Here is a 23,515-nt window from a genome sequence, read left to right as displayed (position 1 = left end):
GTGAGGCTTTTAAGTCCCTGAATAAGCTTTGAAGTTGTGCCACTTGGTTTCTCTGGGTGAATAGAAATCCTCACTTTGCCCTCTAAAAGAAATGCCACTCAAATCGCAGCAAGGGCACACAATGGCCCCCTTCTGGGGAAGGAGAGTTTATTCATGCATCAACCTGGCTTGTCTAATTTAGAATATTGATTATTCACTCGAGGAGCTTAAAAACTCACACCTTCTCGCTCCCTCCTGCTTAATATGAAAGAATCTTTACCCCCAGAATGGCGTCCAACAGGGCTGTGTGTCTGTGTGTGTGTGTGTGTCGTATTTATTACCAGTTGTCCTCATGGAGACCAAAAACTGGATCTAATGAGGCAGATCCTCACTTCTGAAGAACTGGTTAAGTTAAGGGCTAAGATTTAAATTAAGTTAACAGTCAGATATTAACTGGTTATGGTTAAATTCAGAGATTACTTTTAATTTAGGCTGTCCAAACCTGAGCCAATCCAGTATCTACATTAGTCTGATGCTGGATATTTGTATATTGGAAAAAGAAAACAAGTAAAATCCATAATGATGTGTAACTTGACACCATTGTTGTCATGTGACCAGATGCTGCAGCGATCATGTCTGTTATGTGGACTTATTCAAAGCTTAAAGAAGAAAAACTGAGTCATGTTGTGGTGATTTATGTCTCCTTATATGGGAGTAGAACATTTGTTGGAGCTTTAGGTCTGTTATGGTTGTGGCCATGTGGCAAATGCATCCACACAACTGTGCTATTAACAGCTTACGCCAAGCTTTCGTGCTGATATTCATGTCAGACATGAAGAAGTGGTATTGAGCCATCCCTCACGGGAGTACACAGATGCTGTCATATGGCAAACATGCTGACTCAGCGCGTTAAAATTCTGTCTCTCATGTTACAACTCAGTGGCTTCAATGAAACACGGTTCTCACAAAAGAAGAATAAAGAAGAGTGACAGAGAGTGTGCTTGTTTACTGTTTTACTTAGTTTCTCACAAAAGTCATTCATTGTTTAAATAATCAACTGTTTATAGCAGTAAACAGGACAGAAAATCGGTCCTTCATTCATCGTCTACTGCTTTGTCGTCCGTGTGAGGGTCGCCGCACCGTTGGAGCCAAAGGTTTAGGGTTAGGGTTAGCGCTCTCACATTCACACCTACAGTCAATTTAGAGTGGCCGATTAACCTGTGCATGTTTTTGTGGTCCCATTAATCAACAGATTCACACAGAAAAATATGTGAAAACAAACAGGTATAAGATTAACTCTCTTGCCTGGATTTATTTTTGATTTTATCCGTGGAATTGTCAAAAACATGTTCAATGAGTGAGTGCTTCTGCCCCTTTTTCCAAGAGAACTTTCACTTTCACTAACTGAGAAGCTGACGTCACAAACGTGTGACACGCTGGTGAATCTCGTCTGTGATTGGGCAGTTGTTCCGCAGAAGTCGTGAGAGCTACCGTAATGAAAAGTTCAAAGTTCTATTTTTCTGCTTTCCAGTATCCATTCATTCATCCCTCTTCTACCGCCGTGCAGGGTGCTGTGCCAATCTCAGCTGACATAGGGCGAAAGGCAGGGTACAACCTGGACAGATCGATATCTACATCTCTTGATATCGCAAATGGTCTAGGAGGTATGTTAATGAGAAGACAGGAGGGTAACAAAAGGGTTAAAGAGATACTTTGTCCATGCGTCAGGCGTTTAAGGTCATCCCTCCTCCCTCTGGATGGACTAGGGGTTTAAGAGCTGGTTTGACCTCCTATCCTCTCACGCTGACCAACCATTGCCAGCCCTTAAATTGAGTCCATGTGGGTTTAGGGTGTGGTGTTGAATGGTGCACACGTTTCCTTCCAAGAGTGGGACTGTAGCACGTTACATAACGCAGTCTGTGTTTATGTGTGTGAAATGGAATTTCAAATGTGAATCCCCCTGCGTCCTTAAAATAGCCTCACCAATGGTTTCCACACTGTCCATACAGGAAGTGTGAAAGCTACACACATGCATTTTTACTTGTGAGTGATTGCATGACAAGGGAGAGAGAATGTGGGAGAAAGTGCAGAACACTCGTGTGGAGACGTTTAGTTGAGGTCTTGAGTTCCACAGATGTTCTCTTGGAAAATTGAGTTTTGTGTGTGATATGTAAGCAGCCTCTAAAATCTGCTGAGTGTGAGCTGTGGCGATGAACAGACTTTTATGGTTATGAGGTTCTTTTGAAAGATGTTTATTTCTCATACGTCTGATTTCTCATGATCCAAATGCAAGTGTGGGAGTTAGTGTACGTATTAGTTGTCCCTTTTCTTTGAATTCTCAGATTGTCCCTGAGGTGGTTTATGCATGGCCTGGATTTGTTGTATTGGGTCAGGTTCTAGCACTGGATCACATTTTCCCCTTTCCTGTTACGACTCACTACAGTACCTCCAACAAGAGCCCAAATAATGAAGACTTTTTAAGGCTGAAACCAATTTTATTATCTTAATTGCAACTTTATACCGGAGAGATACACTGAGCGACCACAACATTAAAACAGTTTTCAAATGTTCTAGTAGGCTGAATTTATTGCACGTGAAAAAGGATATTTACCATAAAATAACTTTAAATCATTGTCTATTGTTATTATCTTTACTCACGCTGCGTTTTAACTGCACACCATAATCTATTTTTGCCGGATGACAAGTGGGACAGGAAGTCAGACATGTTTCAACTTTAAAAGTGTTCTTTTCAGAATAAAAGCCCCCGTTTTTTCATAATCATTTTGTTTTGATTATTTTTAGTTTTTGTAATCATTTGGGGCCATAATAGGGTTATGTTAGAGGGTTCCTTTATGGTTTGCCTTTGTTGCACACGCAGAATGTATATTATATTGCTTTTTAATGCTAGAGGATGAAAACAATTGAACTTTTGTTATTTGCGACTTTCACAAACAAACTTAAATGAGTTCAGAAGCTCAAGTCCCCGTGTAGTTTACTGCAGCAGAGGCACATGCCTGAGGTGACTGACGTCAAAGTTATTTCAGTTCCAAGTGACAGTTTGTTGTCATTGAAGTAACCTGAAAATTTGAGGCAGATTCAAAATAGTCACAACTCTGTCTACTCACCCAGAGCACCCTCTCGTGCTCTGGCTTTTCGTGACACATGTTTTGTTGCCAAAAAATGTGCCACCGCCGATTTGCCTGCAATCGGCGGTGGCACAAACACACACACACACAAAAACACACACCTTTAACTGACTATGACTGGTGAGGAGGTGAAAAAAACGTAGTTACAAACAAAAAGGGTTTTCAACTCCTGCTAACTAACTGTGTAGCTTTTCCAATGCAAATGAGACCATTTTAACATCGGCAGTAAAGACACTCGCTGGCAACATGTCTTGCTTGGCAAAGCTTCATCATCGGAGCAGGTCTCCAGTGGGTCAGCCTCCAGATGTGTCAGAGAGACAGTTTATGGCCGTGGTGAAAAAGAGCCGGCTTTCTTTACCTAGCTTGCATCCACGTGAACTGTAGCCTAGGGTGATTAATGACCAGACTACTTATTTCCAACAAGAGCTGAGAAGCTTGTTAAAGGGAAAAAAAACATATGGGACCCTTTAAGAGTGAAATAAGGGTCTGGTGAAATATTGTTTGTAGTTGTGGATACTTTGGGTAAAAGAATGGACTGAATGAAGGCTGACAGACATTGTTCTCTATACTTTTATTTCATTATGTTCTGTAGTGTGCAGATTTTGGTGCATTTGGTCCCAGATAATCAACACTTACGGCAAAGATCTGTTTGTTTAAATGAAGGCAGCGGTTAAAACCACACATTAAATAATTAAATGCAAAGTTTATGTAGTTGTATTACATGGTAACTGCATAATGGCTTCACCATGCAGCACATGACAGCAGTTGATAGGTAGGTGGGTGTGTATCATACACAGGTTTATTTGATTGTCTGGGCTGTGTAACCAGTTTAACCATAAACGTCTCCATAAACGTCAGACCTGCTAGACAACCTGTGACCTTTCCACATTCACAGATAGGGAGAGAAATAGAGAGAGATCACCAATAACTGCCACGATCAAAAGACAGTCATGACACTACTTTGGTAAGCATGACATTTTGGATTGATCCATTGTCATTTTAAACCAGGTAATACGTTTATGTTGACACATTTAAATGACATTCTTTTATAGTGTGACTCTTGGAAAAGCTAAAGGCTGAAAAATAAATGAGCACTAAAGTTTTCCTTGTCTGAATAGGGTCGATCTAGGACCTCAAAATGGTTCTCAAACTGTATTACGTGTACCACCAGTGCTACGCGGGCTTCCTCTTGTGGTACTTGTGGAGGAAAATCAGAAAAACTGTTCTACTGTATATACTAGGGTGTGTGGTCAAAGTGAAGCTGAGGAATTTTGACCATAGTGTGTAGAAAATGAATCAAATAACAGATTAACATTGTAATAAATTAAATGATAATAATAACTAGAGACACTCTCGCTCCATCTTAATCTAATCTCACTATCCCAGTGTGTGAAGTATATTGCAAATACGTGAGATGATGATATATGTGAGAAAGAGGAGGATGATGAGAAAGTAAACGATCTTATTGATATAAATCTGCCGTAGCTGACTTTGCTCGGTCCATTTACACCGCTGTATTTTAACTTAGGTGAAAATGCTGTATAAAACATTTTAGAACCCCTGCTCTAGGACTCACTGCACTCACACCATGTTTGTATTTTAAGTGCACTGAAATATTCACAATAAACTGTGTATAAGATAATGGTGCTGTCACTTATTTAGAAAGATATAACATCTATATACATTAGTACATAATGAACAAAAGCTATTTATTGAACAATAGAAATTGAAATTATTCCAATTTCTTCTATTATTTCCAGGTCAAAACATGGCAGCAGGAACTGTCAAGCATGTGCAGAGTTGATTTGATTAGGTTGAACATATACATACAGGAGTAATTCAACTCCCAGTCGCATCATCTGGCTGCTTTTAGAAATTCAATTCAGTGCAGTATCACATGTGTATATGTATTTTTGCTTTTAGTCGGACTAATGTAATGATTTGAGTTCTTCTGTCGTGTTTACGTGACGTAAACACGACAGTCAGACTTTGTTCCAAGGCACATGCTGTATCAATGAAGCCACACCATGCAGGAGTCTGCCTGTGATAAGCAATAACAATCTAAACTGACCAACTGACTGTTGAATTGCAGTGTGATAAAAAAACCAAAACACAACAAAAAACAGCCTAGTAGCTAAAAGAGACCCAGAATATAAAACTTAAATACATATTCAGTGTTCAAAACACTGTGGTTAGTTTAGTTTCACTCTCATTGAGCTCAGGACTACTTTTAAACTCTAGTAAAAATACTCCCATGAACATATTTTTCAGATTTTCACGTGCCTCGCTGCTAAATCCATTATATGACGGGCGTCCTCCGGGGTGACCTGCTCGTATGTTTGTTTCATCCTGATATTTATTGCATTGCTGGACACGACGCAGCGGTAGTTTTCATTGTTGTGTCTGCTCCAAGCTTGCACGCTCTCTGCTTCCACAATCAAACACACACGACTGCGGTCGGGCGCTAGAGTGTTGCCGTCAGGCACTGGCTCGGGCCGCCTTCATGTTTTCATGTCCCGGCGTGACCCCGGTGTCTTGGCCACATGGCTGCTTTTAAAAGGGGCGAGTACTTTACTTTCACATAACCTTTCTCTCCTTTTTTGCGCTCTGTCTCTTTATTTTCTCTCTAAACCACAAGTTTTCCTCAGGGAAGCGTTTAGAAAGAGAAAAAAGAAGCTCTGGGGGTTGGATGAGGGAATGACAGGAAGGGCTGTTTGTTGAGAGAGACAGTGAGAGAAAGAGAAGTATGGATCGCGCTGTGACAGTCCTCCCTCCTGCGTGATCATGTGCGACTCACAGATGAAAGCTTTGCAAATGTTTAAAGGGCATAGTGTAGTGTAACCAACGTGCTTGTCTAATGGGACAGACCACACCACTTCCCTTTAATGTAACCGATCACATGCCTAAAAAGTGAAGGATTCATTTCAAAGAGAGAAAACTAGTCAGTGTCAGTATCATGTGACGTTGGCCTCAGCTTGTGAAATAATGGTTAACCGGTCAGTCAGTTAATTGCTGTCTAGAATTTAAGCACTTTCCTTTCCTGTGCATGTCATTTGTATGGACCTTAAATTAATCATTACTATTCACTATTTTCGTAATCGATAAATTGGTGAGCAAGTGTTTTTTCAGTAATTAAAACAGGTTTTCTGATTTTTCAGCTTCTTAAATGTGAATATGTTCAGGTTTCGTTGTTCCATATAACAAAGAAATCATTCAAACTGAAGCATTTTGGTTTGTTGACAAAACAACATCATTATTTCCAGGTTTGGTCAGCATTTTTCATAATTTTCTGGCTTTTTTACGTCAAAATGAGTACTTGATTAAACAAGAAAATAATTGACAGATTTACGGATTATGAACCTCAAAAATCTCTTAACTACATCTTTGCCAAGGTACTTGTGTGTTTATACAAAGAAAACATGTTAATGATTTATTGACTGTTGTTTATTAACATTTTAAAGTATTGTACTGTGAGTTTTTAAGTACAAACAAACTGTAAACAAATGTCTGTCACCAGTGTTCAATGAGTTCACACAGGGCTGATTAAGCCTATTAGTTTTGCAACTGTTTAGATCTTCCCATGCTGCACACGGGAATCAATTCCTTTTGTGTCAAGGCAGTGAGACGACTTCAAACTGATTGAAATATGACTGAAAACACAAAGAAGCAATAAAAGAAGATAAATAAAGAAGAAATATATTAACATTGTTTTTGTTTGCTACAGAGGGAATTTACCGTCATCAATAACATCTCGTAATCTCAATGAATCTATTGAGGATTTATTGATTTCTTAATAGTTCTTTTTCTACAACAATAAACAGAGTTAATAATCTACAGAGGTGAAGCTGAAGTCTTGTTTGTTTGTTTGACCAACATTCTCAAACCCAAAGATGTGCATCTTACATAGATATAAAGTTGGTAAAATGAGCTTGTGATAACCTGGCTTCAGGGGTTAATATCACAATAGCAAATGGATTTGTTTTCCTCTGATCCCGATCCAGCTCGTGTGCAGTATCCACTCCACATCTTGCCTCCTGTCCATGTGCATAGGGTTGGAGTAAAAAGCCCACATAGGGGATCCTTTGTTTAGGAGAGTCTAGGCATGGAAGATAATTTACAAGCCACTAAGGTCCTCACGCCATTGGCTGATGAGGCTCTGTCTGCATTTGTGAAAGGCATCCCGTATGTGTGTGTGTCTCAATGAGTGTGTGTGTCTGTGTGTGTGTGTGTGTGTGTGTGTGTGTGCAGTGAGCGTGTCTACGTCTGCTGTAGCAGCACTTTGCTACAGCGACTCACAGTCACCCCTAATCATGACACCCAGGAGCTTGCCCTGCACACGGCTACTGTAGCCTGCGTTGTCTTCTGAGGCTGAAGGAAACCAAAGCAAGATGGCCACCAGCACCTTTTAGGGATTATGCTGCTTGAACCAGAGGGGCTTCCTCTGAGGACAGAACGGTAAACGCAGGCGGGGGCATTTAACCCAGGGTCTATTGTCTCGCTGCAGATGGGTCAGCGTCAGTGGAGCTCATCTAGAGGTTATCATCTGAGGTCTGCCTCTCTCTCTCTTTCTCTCTCTCTCTCTGCCACCCCCGATTTGGCTGATTGGAGCACTTTACTTGGAAGCTGGTGTTGTTGTTCTTCTCACTGAATCACGGAGGACCTAGGTTTCTGTGTGTTTGGCTTGTCTTTTCCAGGTGGGATTAAAGGATGTGACAACAGTGTCATCAACAAAGAGGTCAGTCTCCACGGTAACAGACACCCCTCTTCTCCTGTCTTGTTGCATCTCCTTTTTAATTCGCTTCATTTATATGAGGAGCCCCCTTGGTCCCCCTTTTCTTTCTTTCTTGCAGGCGTTTTTCTACACCTGCTGTTTTCTGTGGAGTGGAGTGCTTGTAAAACCTTGGTTAGTAACTTGTAATTTGGCAGGCTTTATTTGTTTGGCTGCAGGAGTAAATGTGTTATAATTGTGCAGCTGGTGGAGAAGATCCCTCTGTTGCCCTAATCTGTGGTTTAATAGTTGACTAAGCTCTGATTCGTGCTGCAGTACCATCTTAAGTTTATTCAGTTTTATTGCCACTTCCGAGGCTTTCTCCGCCTCCGTTTGTTTTTGAGTGGAGTGTTTTCTGTGAGTCGACTACTGTACGTTTCATTGACATCAGCGCATAAAGGAAACTCTCGCAATGAATGAAGGAAACGTGTTGAGAGAAACACAAAAAACCTGGACTCACAGGAAGGGTGATTTTCATTGTTTGGTGGTGAGGATTGTTGGAGTGAGCTGTGTGATTCCCACACTAACGGTGGCAGCTAAATGTTACTCGTGAATGTGCGACTCTCTCTCTCTCTCTGTCTCTTTTCTGTTGGAGTTGTTCTGCCGAAGTTTCTGCACACGCTGTGTGCGCGGACGTGTTTGTATTTACTGGAAATGTGAGTGTGTTTGTGTTAAGAATAGATGCTCACTACTTCAAACCTCCCAGGAGACTCATCTCTTGAGAGAGGGTTGTTAAGATTCAAGTGGCGGTCACGCTTGTGTTGCTAAGGTAGGTCTCTGACAATTAGCCACACTCTTTCTTTTTTTTTTAAGCGTTGACGGGCGCCACAGTTTGGCACAAGCATAAAAGTAGACAACTGTGTTTGCCTTTAAAACCACGCCGGGCAGTGTGAGTGGCTCGAGACACCCATGCATGCACAACACAAAGACACAAGCTCAGCTCTAACACATCGCAGACCCTGCTCTCTCTCTCTCTCTCTCTCTCTCTCTCTCTCTCTCTCTCCATGGATCTTGTGGATACCATTAGATTGACTGTAACATATTTATATTTTGACATCAGCCTCAGATCCTCATGAACTCTTACACAAATGGATTCACAGTCACACACATATCAAACCATATGAGAGACATGCATGGGCCTGGTGCAGAGCTGGAAGGCAGCCAGCAGCCAGTGTTGCTTTGTCACTGAAAGCAGTTTATAATGACAGACATGCTGATCCCCAACCCCCGCCCCAGACCCCTGTCTTTCGCCCTTCTTTTTTCATGACGTCATCTGAACGTTGCAGTGATCCTCGTCCCCATCTGTTGCATCAGTTGGGTGCTGCTGTGTGATGCGTTTACAGAAGAGGGATACAGTCCTTGAGAGTGCAGATCAGAGAGTGATTACATCAGTAGAATAAATCAGTCTTGGGAATAAATCAGAATCATCACATGAATGGCTTTATCGTGAACGAATAGTTCTGTTTTCATTGCATCAGCTTATCGTCAACATAAAGAAGCAAATCTCCCCCTTCATCTCTTTGATATGGTTTAAACAGCTTAAGGTAGCATGTTTTGCATTTGCCTGAATAACTGGCCAAGAACAGGCACAACATGGTGTCCTGTAAAAGTTTCAAACACTTTCAACTATCACAACCGTCACTCAGAAACACCTGGTTCACAGGTTCAAGTAAATATACAAGAATTTCTATCTAAAGCTATGTTTTAGGGACTTTAAGGATTTTATTATTCTTTTCCTTTGCTACTAAACCTCACTTTTCTCTCACTTTTGTTACCACATTTGTAATCAAACACCGAATGATGCCTAGTTCACACATCAGCGTCTTGGTCGTGAAACACAGTGCAGGTCTAGAGTCAGGAGGTTCACTCGGTATAAATCCTCTTAGACTTCAGTGCTGCCTTCGACACCTTTTACTGTCAAACTACAATTGAATGTCCTCTGCACTGGAAGACTACTTCAGCTCTCATTTTTCTGTGCCTTCATCTCCACAAATGATGGGGAGTGTGGGACGTCACAGGCCCCAACTCTGTTTTCACTATGCACACTTGAAGTTCAAACCCGCCTTTATCCCAGATGTCTCAGTCAACCATCATCCAGCTCTGCGTTGAGTTTCAGCAGCCGTGTGTGTGTGATTGTGAGGATTATTTTGTTTTGTAAAAAGCAGTAGAATTTAGTACGTCACAGTAAAACGTGTGGTAGGAGGTGTCGCTCAGGTGTTCTTGCTCCCAATTTGCACTTCTTTGCCTTTCATGGTACAGTGTGTCTCTGCTGGCATGTATTAATGATTGCTATCTCGATAAAAAAGTACTGTTTTGTCACTGAGAATGATACTGTTCTGGTTATATACGGTATATCCGTGTAACTCAGTACGTGTCTCATGGAAAAAGGAGAGAACAAAGTTGAAGAGAGCACATGTAACTGATAAACGGGAGTGTTTTCTGTTTGGTTTGTGGGCTCATCGGTGTCTGGTTTATATTGAAATGCTGTCGCTGCTCTTGATCTGTCAGTCCACATCTCCCGCTGTAAAACGCATTAAGTTTAATGAGTGTGTATATCATGTAAACAGTGATCAAGAATGTATCTTCAGCTCCCCTGCAGTCCCACGTGTTCATTAGAGGGAAAACAAGTTTCCTCTCACACACTCACACACAAACACAAAAACATACAGTGCACACAGCTTGCAGGAATGCGTACATATCCTACAGGTCCTGCAGACAAGCTGAGATCGTTTTGTCGGCCGAGTCTTGGCACATGATGCAGTCTTTTTATCTTTCTGCACAAGCGACAGCTGTGGCCAGAGGCATCACATTTTCAGGTTGTCCATTTACCTACATATGGACATCAGTCTTCAACGCGATATCGCACAACACCTCGTCTTGAAAGAGTTGTTTTTGGGGTTTTTCTTTACACTTGGATCAGAAACAACCATTTGCGCTCAAGGATGAACCGAGAATATCAAGTTCATTTAAAACAAATGAATAAAAGAATAAAGTAATAACACATCATGGTCATGGTCTGTTATGTCATAACAGTTTTAAACACCATAACCAAGGAACAGGGAGTGTTATTGAGACCATATTTACGTATTTTAGTCAGATACTGAATTAATTACTCACATTTTTGGTGCCCTCCTTGAAACAGTGGTGATTCTGCATAGTTTCATAGTGATGCAGGGTTGAAGATGTGAAACAGCCATGCTTTAAAGTTTGTATCTGAATTGTTGTCCATTCGTAGGACATTGTGTTTGCTTCAATAACATGTAAATATAAGTATTTTACTCAATTTTCCGTACTGAAACTGCCCAAACTTTCTCCCCAAGTCAGTTTTGGTGCATGCACTTACAATCATCCCTGATAATGTCACTGATTGGGAGCAATCAACGTGTCGTGATGTCACAAGGACCTTTGGATGGTCGTGGCTGTGCTGGCAGAACAAATCCACATTCGCTGAAGGGTCCAGCAGTGCTGGCTCTGCACGGCTCTTGTCTGGATGAGAGCCCTGCTGCGTTAATCACTGAGGTATCTGTGCTAATGATCACATGTGCTCGCATGCAGGGAACACACCTACAAACCCTGCATAAAACACAACATGTGCATGCACGTTGCACAAATGCCCCGAGTGACCCGGCGGCAGTGACGCAAGACTGAACTGTGTGTGACTCCTAATATTTACTCACACTCAGCAAACTGTGGCGTCTGTGACTCTCAACACTGCACAGCACAGGCAGGAATATAGTCCCTATTGAAGCCTTGACCAACGTCACACTGTTTTTATTTCATCTTTGCTCGGTTTAAGGATCGTTTTTCTTCTGCGAGATTTATAAAAAGCAGATCCCTTGTTTTCACATGTAATAATATTTTCCACAGCCTTGATAGTAGCTGCAGCAGATGCTCCAACCATGCTGGGATGCAATCTGTTGTGTGCCGTGACTGCTTAGAACAAGCTGAATCACTGTAGACTGCCAGGGCTTGTTGAGTCACCCTCTCTTTTTGTTTTTCTTTCTCTGCTCATCTCAGGTGGTTCCAGAAAGTGGGTCGTTAAATGGCAAAGGCAAGGCACAGATGGATGACACCCACATGGCAGCAGAGGAGGATGAGGGAGAGGAAGGCCACATACCCCATACACAACCTCCTCCCATCAACCACTCGCTCACCCACAAACTGGCCTTGGAACAAGTCGGACAGCCAGCACTTATTAAACGAGAAAGAGAGCTGGAGCTGACCAGCTTTGCACTTCACCAGCACGTGTGCTCTTCTGTGACTTTACAGAATGGTTCTGTTGAGAACCTGTCAAAATCTAATGGTGCTAATATGACCACTGGGTCACGCTCTGATCCAAAGCCTGTATTTAAAAGAACTGTAATGGCGTCAGAGCCTCAACGGACTGAAATAGCTGCAATTTCTAAGAGCTGTTTCCAAAAAAGACCCAATACGCCTCCAGGTGACAAATCAGTTCCACTAAAAAAGATCAAGCTGAACGAGCCATGGGTGTGGATCAGTGAGCAGGCCCCTGCACAGCGGAGGGATGAAGACGAGGTCTGCGAAGACCCGCTGTCCACACTGGCAGCTGTGGTGTGTCTTTCTGTCACGGAGAGGAAGGGACTGGAGGAGAAACTTTTCTGCTCACGTTCTTCCATTCTTCGCTCTGTCAAAACAGAGCCACCCGATTTGCACTTCATCAAAAAAGAGCCAGAAGACTTGCAGCATGACTCTTGTCAGAATAGCACTCCTGTCAAGACTCCCCAGCCTATAAAAAGTGAACATCCTCCAAATAACTTGCTGCCAAGCGTGCAGTCTTTAGCAGAGAGGAGAAATCTTAGTTTTGATCAGGCTATTGCTATTGAGGCCTTGACTCAGCTGGCAGCTATACCTGAAAAAACCCCAAGGTCCATTAAAGCTGAAATTAAATGTGATTATCCTATTTCTACTGTTGCACCCTTTTCAGCCTCCAGTACAAACACATCAACACCAGAAGCCAAACCAATTTCTGCTATTCACTACAACAAAGTCTCGGTCATAAGCTCAGCACTACACCAGACGTCAGTCATCCGCCCTCCAGTGGCCAGACAGGGGAATGTAATTCAGTTCCCTCTAGGGATGAACCCCAACAAACAGCTTTCTCTGCAGGATCTTTTAGAGGCCAGCTCTGATAGTGATAAAACACCCTGCAGGAGTACAGAGCAGGTTATTGGTTCTCATGTCATCAAGTCCGAATGCAGCTATAAAAATCCCATTGATATGAAGTTCAGTAAAGATTGTGAGCGGTTGTTTGGGGAGGACAGAGACAGACTTGGTAAAGTGAGGAGAAACAGAGATGAGGAGGAGGTGGCGGCTCAGCTGGCAGACCTCGCCTTCATCATCCAGTCACGAAATGGCCAGCAGTCAGAGAACAACCCTCCAAAAGGAACACCCGTGCCGGCCATTAGATACAATTACAACTCCCAGCTACTCCCCAGTCAGAAGAAGGAACCCATTAAAAAAACAAAAGCTACACCCCCCAAACCCAGAAAGAAGAAAAGTGATGGACAACAAGAGGGAGCCAGCCGCAGGACGCCACTCTCAAAACGCACACCAAATGGAGAGGTGCCCCACAGGGGCAGAGGCCAGAAGATTCCCCCACAGGGGAAATCAGGCCTCCACCATAGGAGAAACCTGTTTCTGCCTCAAGCTCAAATTGACCTGAAGAGATACTTGGCAGAGGCTCAGGAGGAAAGGAGGCAACTCATCTCTCACAGTAACACACAGACTCACAACTGCAGCTCTCTCCCGAGGATCAACTACACACCGTGGGCCCTCTCTAATGGTTCACTCCATCAACATAATCCATGCAACGGTCATGCTTTGGGACCAGAACGAGAGTGTGAAATGCATTTGCCATCTCAGGTAGCGCGGCCGTGTGCTGGGCTGCAGCACGGTGCTGATCCTAACCCCAGCCCAGCAAAAACCTCTTTTCACAGCCACACCACGGGGCACCATGGCCTGGTTAATGGCTTCTCTGGGGCACGACACTCTCCTCCTCCAAGCCAACAGAGCTACTACAAGCTGGAGAGGTCAGGACCTGTCACTGTCCTGTCCACAGCTACTGATGGGGATCCGGAACACACTCCGGAGTCAACTCCATCCAAGAATAGCATCAATGGCTTCCTGGAGTCTCCGGGGAGTTTTCTGGATACTCCTACCAAGAACTTGCTCAATACACCTTCTAAAAAACTGTCTGATCTTCCATCCTGCCAATGCGTGGGTGAGTTGAAGTCTATATGTGTATCACATTAGTGTATTTCCCCCATAATGACAAAAGCCTGATTTGTAGCTGATATATTGCGCTACGTAGTGCAATTTAATTGTAAGTTACCGTGTTCGTGTAGATGTCTCATCCACAGCTGACTCACTTGGACAAAAACATACTCTCCTTGTTACTTTTATGCTTTTTTCAACCAATGCTGTGTCCACCTGTTTCTTATGCTCCTGTTGTTCTCTTTTGTGTCTGCAAATCATGGTGATTAACTGTAATCTAACTAAAATAGCTGCAAGCTGACAGCTTTGGAGACAACTAAAACCTTTCGCCGAAGCATTCATTGATTTGTTGAGTGACAATCGTCAAAATTGTTGTGCGGTGGAATATAAATCAAGTTTAAATCTGCAGTTTTTTTTACCTTAGAATGACATTTATTTTCTCTACTTTCTCTGTCTCTCTATGACGGGAACACATACAGCATTTTAGTGAGGACACTCGACAACATAATGCCTAACTTCTGCCCCTCTGCAGAGTGTGGTGTTTTAACCTAACCCTAACACTAAAACCAGGTGTTTCACCTTTTTTGTGAAGACCAGTGAAAATGTCCTTACATGGTCAAAATGTCCTCAGAAAGATAGATTTAAATCTCGATGATTCTCACACAGCCTACAACAAACATGCACACACACACGTCCTAATTCAAAGGCCAAGTCAAGTCAAGCAAAAGGGGTCTGCATTTCTCTGCCATATTTGGAGGAGGCTTTGCACCGCCTTGTTGACCCATTTTTATGTATTTTGGTCTTGAAATGCGGATTTCCGAGGTTATTACCCTTGAACCGACTCTAGCTACATGTACTATGAACATCACATTTACATTGTCAAGAATACATTATGATTACTTTGTTTTTTCTCACAGTACAATCAAACCCACTGCCAGTCTCTATTTGGCCACTGTGTCTGTACAGCTGCTATGATCCAATTGATCTTTATGTTTCTCTCCACAGACCAATTCATTGAAAAGGAGGAAGGCCCTTACTATACTCACCTTGGGGCAGCACCTACTGTCGCTGCAGTGAGGGAAATGATGGAGAACAGGTAAAGTTACTACAGCTACTCTGTTTACACTGTGCATGTATTATGTGGGTGTGTTTACTACCAAACACGAGAGCCTGCAGCCCAACCACAGGCACGGTGGAATGGGGCGGGTCACAGCCAGAGTGAGGAGTCTGTCATTAGAAGGAAGCATTGCTGAGCTAAGCTCAACACGTGCACACTCAGCTACACACATGGTCACACAACACACACGGCACGTTGAAACAGGAAACGCCTCGAGTCGAGACGAGGGGCCCATAAACCAAGATGACAGCGTGTTTAAAGCAACTTGAGGTCCATCTCAGACTGTCTGACAACCACTTTTAACTGGAAAAATTCAATTCTGCGGTTAATGGGTTTCTCGCCTGCAAATGTGAACAACTGTGCTGTGCATTTTTGTACGTTACCACTTCCTAGTCTGTGTAACAGTTAAAAGAATTGTTTGCACAACAATTCTCCTATAAGGACATTTAATAGTTTTTAAATGTTGTTTTCAGTGTTGTCAACATTTCGTATTACCTCACTCTTTTCCTATGAGCCTCCAAATGTGAGTGAATTTTGTCGCATCCAGATGGTCGTCAGTAAATAAAGTTGTCGAAGGGCACAAAACAGAAATAAACCCAGTGTACTAGGATTCTACACAAGGTTGCAATAGCAGACCACACTGCAACTTTTACAACCAATACACTCAACCCCCTCCCATCAAAGCTCCACCTTTGAAACACACTGAGGCCGAGTAGAGGAGTGACTTTATTTGTTCATGCTCGAACAAATTACAGACTATTACTTAAATAAACATACAAGCACAGTTGACTGTCAACCACGTACCCATGTCCATATGCTGTTTGTAAAAGCATGAATGTTTCCTCGTTGCTGCTGTACGTGCTGTCAGTTAATATCAAGTATTGGTGGAATTAATGCAATAGAGTTTATTTATTAAAGGAATACTTCACCGATTTGCATTTAGCTTTGCATTACTAGAATAGGGGTAGTATTTTTTGAAAAATTCTGCCTCCCAACCTCAGTTTCCCCTGAGTCGACAAATGTCTTCATTCTTTTTTGTGTTACGTGCCCACTAGTGACACTTGTTCCGAGCTAATTCTGCACTTTTTAGACTCATTCCCAGAATGTAAACAGTGTCACTGGTGGGCACGTAACAAAGAAAATAATGAAGATACACAATTTTTCAAAAATACTACCTACCCAAGTATTCCTTTAAGTGTTGCCAGAAATGTTATGTCTGTGATATATTTTCTGTGATCAATGACACAAATGAATGTTTTGTCTCCTGTGTGTTGTGTGTGATGTCACAGATATGGTGCTAAAGGAAACGCGGTGAGGGTGGAAGTCGTTGTTTATACCGGGAAAGAAGGAAAGAGCTCCCAAGGGTGTCCAATAGCGAAATGGGTATGTTTCTTTTGTTCATGCCATAAATGTCCTCAATATGTTTTCTACTTTTTTCTTATAGTATATTTTCTCATGAGCAGATGCTCACGTTTAGATATATCATAGTCTGCACCTAAATATTATCATTTTGAAACTAATGATCTAATCTTGTGGGTTGTCGTCTACAATTTAGAGTTATTGTTTTTGAACTGGCTTGTTTTGTTGTATTTGTTACATCTGTCATTTATTTGTTATAACCTACTCATCCTCTCATCAGAGCGGGACCAGACCTCTGAGAGTTTTAAATAGTTGCTTAAGACTTTCTCATTTGTATTGCAACACTTATTCATGTTCATTTTTATTGGGTAAAAGTACATTCTTGCTTTTATTTTGTGGTGTTTTTATGTTTATGCTGTGACTACAGCACTTCCTGCAACCAGGTTTGCTTTGAAATGTGCTGAATTTAAAGTCCACGTTCATCATCACTGTCTGTATGTTCTTTATTTGCACTGTCATGTGACAGGTGATCCGGCGAGGCACCGAAGAGGAGAAGCTGCTGTGTTTGGTCCGTCAGAGGCGAGGGCACTTCTGTGACTCCGCCGTGCTGGTGATTCTCATCCTGGCTTGGGAGGGAGTCCCTCGGCCAGTGGCGGACCACCTCTACAGGGACCTCACAGAGACACTTTTTAAATACGGCTCCCCCACCAGCCGCCGCTGTGCCCTCAACGAAGAGTGAGCGTCCCTCCTTTTGCCATGCGCCAGCACCTCTTTGTTTGCTTTGTTACTTATCTCCCTCTTCTTCTCCACAGTCGTACTTGTGCGTGTCAGGGTCTGCACCCAGACACGTGTGGAGCTTCGTTTTCCTTCGGCTGCTCTTGGAGTATGTATTTTAATGGGTGCAAATTCGCTCGCAGCAAAGTGCCCCGCAAGTTTCGACTGCTTGGAGACTACCCGGAGGAGGTGAGGAGGAGGGAGATCCTGGAGGAAATAATCAACTGCAGTTTTTTTTATTGGTATTAAAGTGATGGGAGAGGTTGTTTTGCATATAATCATATGTAGCTCCCAGTTATGCTGGGTTGTGAAGACCAAGATTAGTTTTTACTGTGGTGTAAGGCAAGTTCTGTTGCTGCTCTGCCTTTTATTTGCATTACCCAATAGAGCTGTCCGCTATTAGGGAGCGGGCTTTCAGTCATTTGACTTTCTCCCTCTCCTTGTTATTCACATCTCACTAGTCGAAGAAAACTGTGCATTGTTAAAGTATATAGTTTTTCGTAAAAAATACTATTCTGGGGTGGGTGGATCACTATACAGTATATAGCCTTGCTTATATTGCCCCAATATTTCTATGCATCCTATCTTTAGTTTTTTGCCAACACGCAGCCCTTATATGTGGTTGATCAAATCTGGGCAGAACAGTTTAAACAATTTACAAATAAACTGATATTCACATCAAAACTCCGTCTTTTTTTATTTCAGGAGAAGAGGTTAGAGAACAACCTACAGGGTCTCGCCACTGACCTCGCACCCCTCTACAAACAGCTGGCTCCTGATGCCTTCCAAAACCAGGTTTGTACGACAGTAACTGCCACACAACTACGACTCTTACAAGAAAACTTTCCTTAAATCACGTCTCTTGGGTCGCAGGTGGAACATGGGGAGGAAGCGAGCGACTGCCGACTGGGAGTGAGGCAGGGACGTCCGTTTTCCGGGGTCACTGCCTGTGTGGATTTCTGTGCTCATGCTCACAAGGACACCCACAACATGAATAACGGCAGCACTGTGGTAAGCCAGCGGTGATAGAGACGCCATGTTGTCTACTTGTGGTCTAAAAGCAGCTCCAAACTATTTCAAAGGTCACCAGTTTTGTGTTCAGTGTCTGGGTTTATTGATTGAAAATGGCCCACTGTTTGGTCGAATAGCTTTCTTTTTGTTCCTGTCCCTCTGTAGGTTTGCACTTTAACCAAGGAAGATAACCGTGCGGTGCGTAACATACCTGAGGATGAACAGCTCCATGTTCTGCCACTTTACAAGATCTCAGAGAGGGATGAGTTTGGTCGGGTCGAGGGCCAGTGGGCCAAAATGCGAACTGGTGCCCTGCACGTTCTGTCTTCCTTTCCCCGAGAGGTGAGGGAACAGAAAAGCAGCTATTTCTTTGATGTCATGTTATCCTTTCTTTTTTCTTTTTTCTTTCTACAAAAAAAACATATAATCATGTTGTACAGCTGCAGTACTTAACCTTTGATGATTGTATTGCTGCTGATGTTATTATTCTGCCTGTGTTGAGTCTTCATGAACTAAACAGACCTGACACAGGGAGCATTTGTATGTACTCCAGCAACAGGTCATCTCACTTTACTAGCGCCATTTCCTCCGTCTGTCTTGACACAAAATCACTCCCTGTGTGCAGAAGGGGAGTGTTGCTGGGCGACACATCTAAACACTGCTATACTCGTGAAAAACCAGAGGCGGGACAGCGAAGAAAGCCGTGCCTCCTCTAAAATGTTATAAAAGTGTGCTAGAATGTGACCAACTGTATGACTAGTTTGTTCAGAACCAGCTGCTTATCACAGATTTTGACAATGGTTTTCTTTGTAACTGACAATTGTTTAATGTAAAAGTTATGCACTGCATTTTTTCTGTGTGCATCAGGTGCGCCTGCTTGCTGAGCCAGTGAAATCAGCACGGAAGATAAGGCAAGAAGCTCGTTTGAAGGCCCAAGCAGAGAAACTCGGCAAGAAGCTGGGGCTGACTCCTGTCACTCCTGGAAAAGTGAAAAGTGAAACCCCCCAAAAAGGTAGTACATCCAAGCCCGGTCATGCTGTGTGTTATTTTTACACACGAGGTGAAAGAGAATAAACATTTTTGATGAAAAATGTGTTTCATCCACAGAGCCACAGGGCTACTACAGCTCATACGGACTACCACCCAGACCTGCCAGCGTTGGAAGGTGCCTACCAGAGAGGAACCAGCACAGCACTTACAGCACCAACACCAGCAACTTCCCCACTCCAGGTGCAGGAGTCGCCTCACAGACGGAGGCCATCTCCCCGAACCACCCTGGCCTGCCTGGACATCCGTTTGGACTGAATGGCTCAGGTCTCAGTTACAGGACAATGAGTGGCAATGTGAATGGTTATTCTTCAGCATCTGGCGACCAGAATGTCCAGTCAGAACATATACCTCCACATAATGCTCTTAGTGACTACCCTTCTACTCTTAAAACTGAGCCCAATGAGGTGCACTGCTCACCACTGCTCAGACCCTCCCCCAGTGGGAGTGCTCCTCCTCTCTCCTCCTACTCGCCAAGACCTACCTCGGAGGGCCTCTTCGGCAGGCTCAATGGACTCCACAGGGCTGCTGGAGATGTCGCAGCAGAGGTCAGGGGTTACGGCCTCCCTCCACTCTCATCTCTCCCTCTCCATCTCCAAACTCCCCAAATAGATCCAGAAGAAATTAAGCAGGAGGAGGTGTGGTCAGACAGTGAGCACAACTTCCTGGACCCCAACATCGGCGGAGTCGCTGTGGCACCGTCACACGGCTCCATCCTCATTGAGTGTGCGCGGCGGGAGCTGCATGCGACCACGCCGATCCTCAAGCCAAACCGCAGCCACCCCACCCGAATCTCGCTGGTCTTCTACCAACACAAGTCTCTAAACGAGCCAGGCCACGGCATGGCGATGTGGGATGCCAAAATGGCCAAGAGGGAACAGGAGAGGGAGGAAGAGGCCGAGAGGTTAAGAATGGAAGAGAGTGCAGAGAAGAACGGCAATGGAGCTGGAGGGCTAGAGGGGGAGACAGGGGAGGAGGGAGAGGAGACAAGGAGGATTGTAAATGTCCCCACACGTCAAGGATGGACTCACCCGAGGGATGGGGTCATCACTGTCTCCCCTTATGCTCTTACTCAAGTGACAGGCCCCTACAATCGCTGGACTTAGTCAGCACACACAGAAAACTCTTACACCCTGTGCTTTTGCCTTACCTCAACCAACTTCAAACTGCTAACTCTTTGTGTTTTTACATTGTTTTTATTGTGCTCTTCTAATATCAGTTTGTTAACTTTGTCCGTCTTCTTCTTCTTTGCCCTCGGGGTGATGAAGAAGACCAAAGTTTGTTGGCTTTTTAACTGTGAGTTTGGGTGTTGGTTTTTTTGTTTTATATACAATGATGGTGCTCTGAAGCATTTTAAACTGGTTTTATATACATGACTAAGAACAAAAAAGATGTGATTATTTATTGTGATCATAACGATTTCTATTTAATTCCTGGTGTACGCCTGTTTACTGCAAGATTTCTATGGTAACCTGCTTTGTGTTGATGCTCAGAATTCACGTCTCAGAGTAGGACTACGCTTTTTTTTAATTTCACTTTTCCAATAGTTCTCATTTCAGCAGCTTCTACATTGGTGCCATGCTCACTGCAACCTTTGTTAAGCAAAGGTATTACACCACAAAATGTAGAAAACAAGACTAATATTGTGCATATACACATCGTCACACGTAGCATTGAGCTTTTTTCTTCTGCTGCTGCTGGTGACAGAAATGTATGTCTTTGGTTTTGTCGTTTTTGTTTATTTTCTCGCTGTATGGATGGTTTGTCTTTTATTCACAGATATGTATGGCATATTAAGAAGCACTTTTTTTATTTTCCTACACTTAACTTGAAAAAGGTCCCGATCCATAGGCCTGAATATGTATGCACAGATAGAGATATATATATGACAGGTAAGCATGAACCCTTTATTTTTTACTGTTTATTTGGTTGGAAAAGAGGCATATCTACATGTTAGGAAATTCAAAACTCAAAGTAAAAGTATAGTGAGGAATCTTAAAAATGCTGCAACAATATGGTGCTTATTACTATTATTATTATTATGATTAGCACTTAACTCTTCTTCGCCATCTGGTAATGGAAATTGTGTCTTTCAGAGAACTTCAAAAACTTACTGTACATTTTAATGGTGCTAATGAGACCTCTATTTCCTCCTTTTTTCAGAAACCACCAAGTGTCAGACATGTTAGCAGAATAGTGCCAGTTTTTTATATCTTTACATTTGAATGCAAAACGGTGTTAGCTAATCACATTATTCCTCCTTTTTGCCTCTTCTGCTTCTGTTGGGAAACCACTCAAATATCAGATCACACCTTTTTTTCCCGCCCTCAATTTGCTCAATAATGTTTTCAGGTGCTTTTGAAGACTTTATTTGCAGATTCACAGAAGACCCTTACTAAGATGTACGCTTAACACTGGTGGTATAACATTTCCTGTGAGATACTTCTGTCCTTCGCACACTTTGACTTCCTCTTGGTGCTAATAGGACAAGAATCAAGGTGCATGCGTTCATGTAACTGGTTATATTCTGTGGTGCTAAACTCACCCACACACTGATGTATGATTCAGTGAGGCAGTACCATTTCTCTGCATGATCACTGGCAGACAACAGACAGAGTTGGTGTCTTGCCATTTATTATGACATTTTCCAGTATCAGTAAGAAAAAAGAAAAGAAAAAAAAACTTTTATTGTGTAGATTTTCATCTGTAGTCCAAATGTCTTCCACATATAAAAAAACAGCCCTGCATCCGTTTTCAAATAAATCACATCAGACACATACAATGAAATGAATGTAAACAGTTTTTAAATGATTTGATTTCCGAGGGAACATTTTTTTTGAACATCACACAAACTTGCAGGTTTAAATGTTTCCTCTCATTTCCTTCAGACATTCAAGGTCTTTATATCAGCAAGGAACTAACAACTAGCACCAGCATTTAGAAAATCTGAAACTTTCAGTAGTAGAAAATGTGTAAATATATAGGTGAACCATATTGTTTTTACTGTTGCTGTTTTAATGGTGTTTTGACAATGGATGATCTTGCTTATTTTGAAACTGAAATACTGTATGTTACTGAAAGTATATCCAGTTTAGACTTGAGAAGAGACTTAATTTAGCATTCCTTCTGTGGATGGCTGATCTCTTTCGAGATTGTGAAATAAAAGTCATATTTATATTTTGGACCTGATCATGATTTCCTCTGCCCTGATTTGCTGTGCACGTTGTTTACATGCAGTGTATGTGTTTGATGAAGACGAAGAGCCATTCAGTTTAGTCCAGTAATATGTAAGAACTTTATTTTCTAACTGCTTAAACCAGAATTACTGCCATGAAGATAGCAGATCTGCTTTTAATTAGACAAACCAAACACATTACTGGTTCATAGTTAATTTTACTTCTGAACATGCAACACTACACAGTGTATGAGTCACTTCTTGGGAATTTTGGTTTAGTAATTTAGACTTTGCTCCCCTTGAGGGACCACGAGAGATGAATCACTTCTTGATTGTGTACAATTTCCCACCAAAACTAATAATATGATGTGTGTTTTTTCGTAACATTGAGGATGTTAGAAAATAATTTGCATCTGACTCATTTAAGCTTAACAGAGACAAGAGGGCACCAGTTTATCCAAATCTAGAAGAAAACATTTATTTATAATTTCACAAGTCTCAAGCAGCTCCAGACTGATATGGATAATATTCAGTCAGTTTAGACTCATTGAATCAGCCACTATTTTCTTTAAATAAACAGTTTTTCAGCTGTCCTGATAAATATTTCTGCGCTTTGTAGTCAAAGAAGAATAGTTAATATGCACTGGTCAAAGCTGAGTTTGATGCGTCAACCATCAGAGATGTCCCTGGACTTTTTATAGCATAAATGTCTTAAAAGTATATGACATTTACTGTACTTAAGTATGAAAAGTAATTTTCTGATATGAAATGGACTTACATTTTAGAAGTAAAAGTATTAAAAAAGCAAAGTGTAAGGATTGAGTCATGGTAGCTCAGTGGTAGGGCATGTTGTCTTTCAACTGGAAGGCTGTGGGTTCAATTCCTGGCTCTGCTATGATGGTGCA

At 42.3% G+C, this 23,515-nt stretch overlaps 1 protein-coding gene across 1 annotated transcript in view; it reads left to right on the top strand.

The window, feature by feature from the left end:
* The window catches only part of tet1 (tet methylcytosine dioxygenase 1), a 35,440-nt gene extending 12,816 nt beyond the window's left edge, over positions 1-22,624 (top strand). Inside the window, exons 3-12 of the mRNA XM_044045438.1 lie at positions 11,911-14,134; positions 15,133-15,223; positions 16,534-16,627; positions 17,130-17,338; positions 17,416-17,566; positions 18,083-18,172; positions 18,251-18,388; positions 18,554-18,730; positions 19,256-19,400; positions 19,496-22,624. Of these exons, the coding sequence (XP_043901373.1) occupies positions 11,911-14,134; positions 15,133-15,223; positions 16,534-16,627; positions 17,130-17,338; positions 17,416-17,566; positions 18,083-18,172; positions 18,251-18,388; positions 18,554-18,730; positions 19,256-19,400; positions 19,496-20,541 (4,365 nt within the window). The 3' untranslated portion in view covers positions 20,542-22,624. The remainder of the gene's footprint in view (positions 1-11,910; positions 14,135-15,132; positions 15,224-16,533; positions 16,628-17,129; positions 17,339-17,415; positions 17,567-18,082; positions 18,173-18,250; positions 18,389-18,553; positions 18,731-19,255; positions 19,401-19,495) is intronic.
* Positions 22,625-23,515: the final 891 nt, after the last annotated feature.

The sequence above is a fragment of the Solea senegalensis genome, linkage group LG15 (genome assembly GCF_019176455.1).
Source record: "Solea senegalensis isolate Sse05_10M linkage group LG15, IFAPA_SoseM_1, whole genome shotgun sequence".
In the NCBI taxonomy this organism is placed as follows: Eukaryota; Metazoa; Chordata; class Actinopteri; order Pleuronectiformes; family Soleidae; genus Solea; species Solea senegalensis.
Note: the sequence above shows the minus strand (reverse complement) of the source record. Positions and strands in the feature narration are given on the sequence as shown.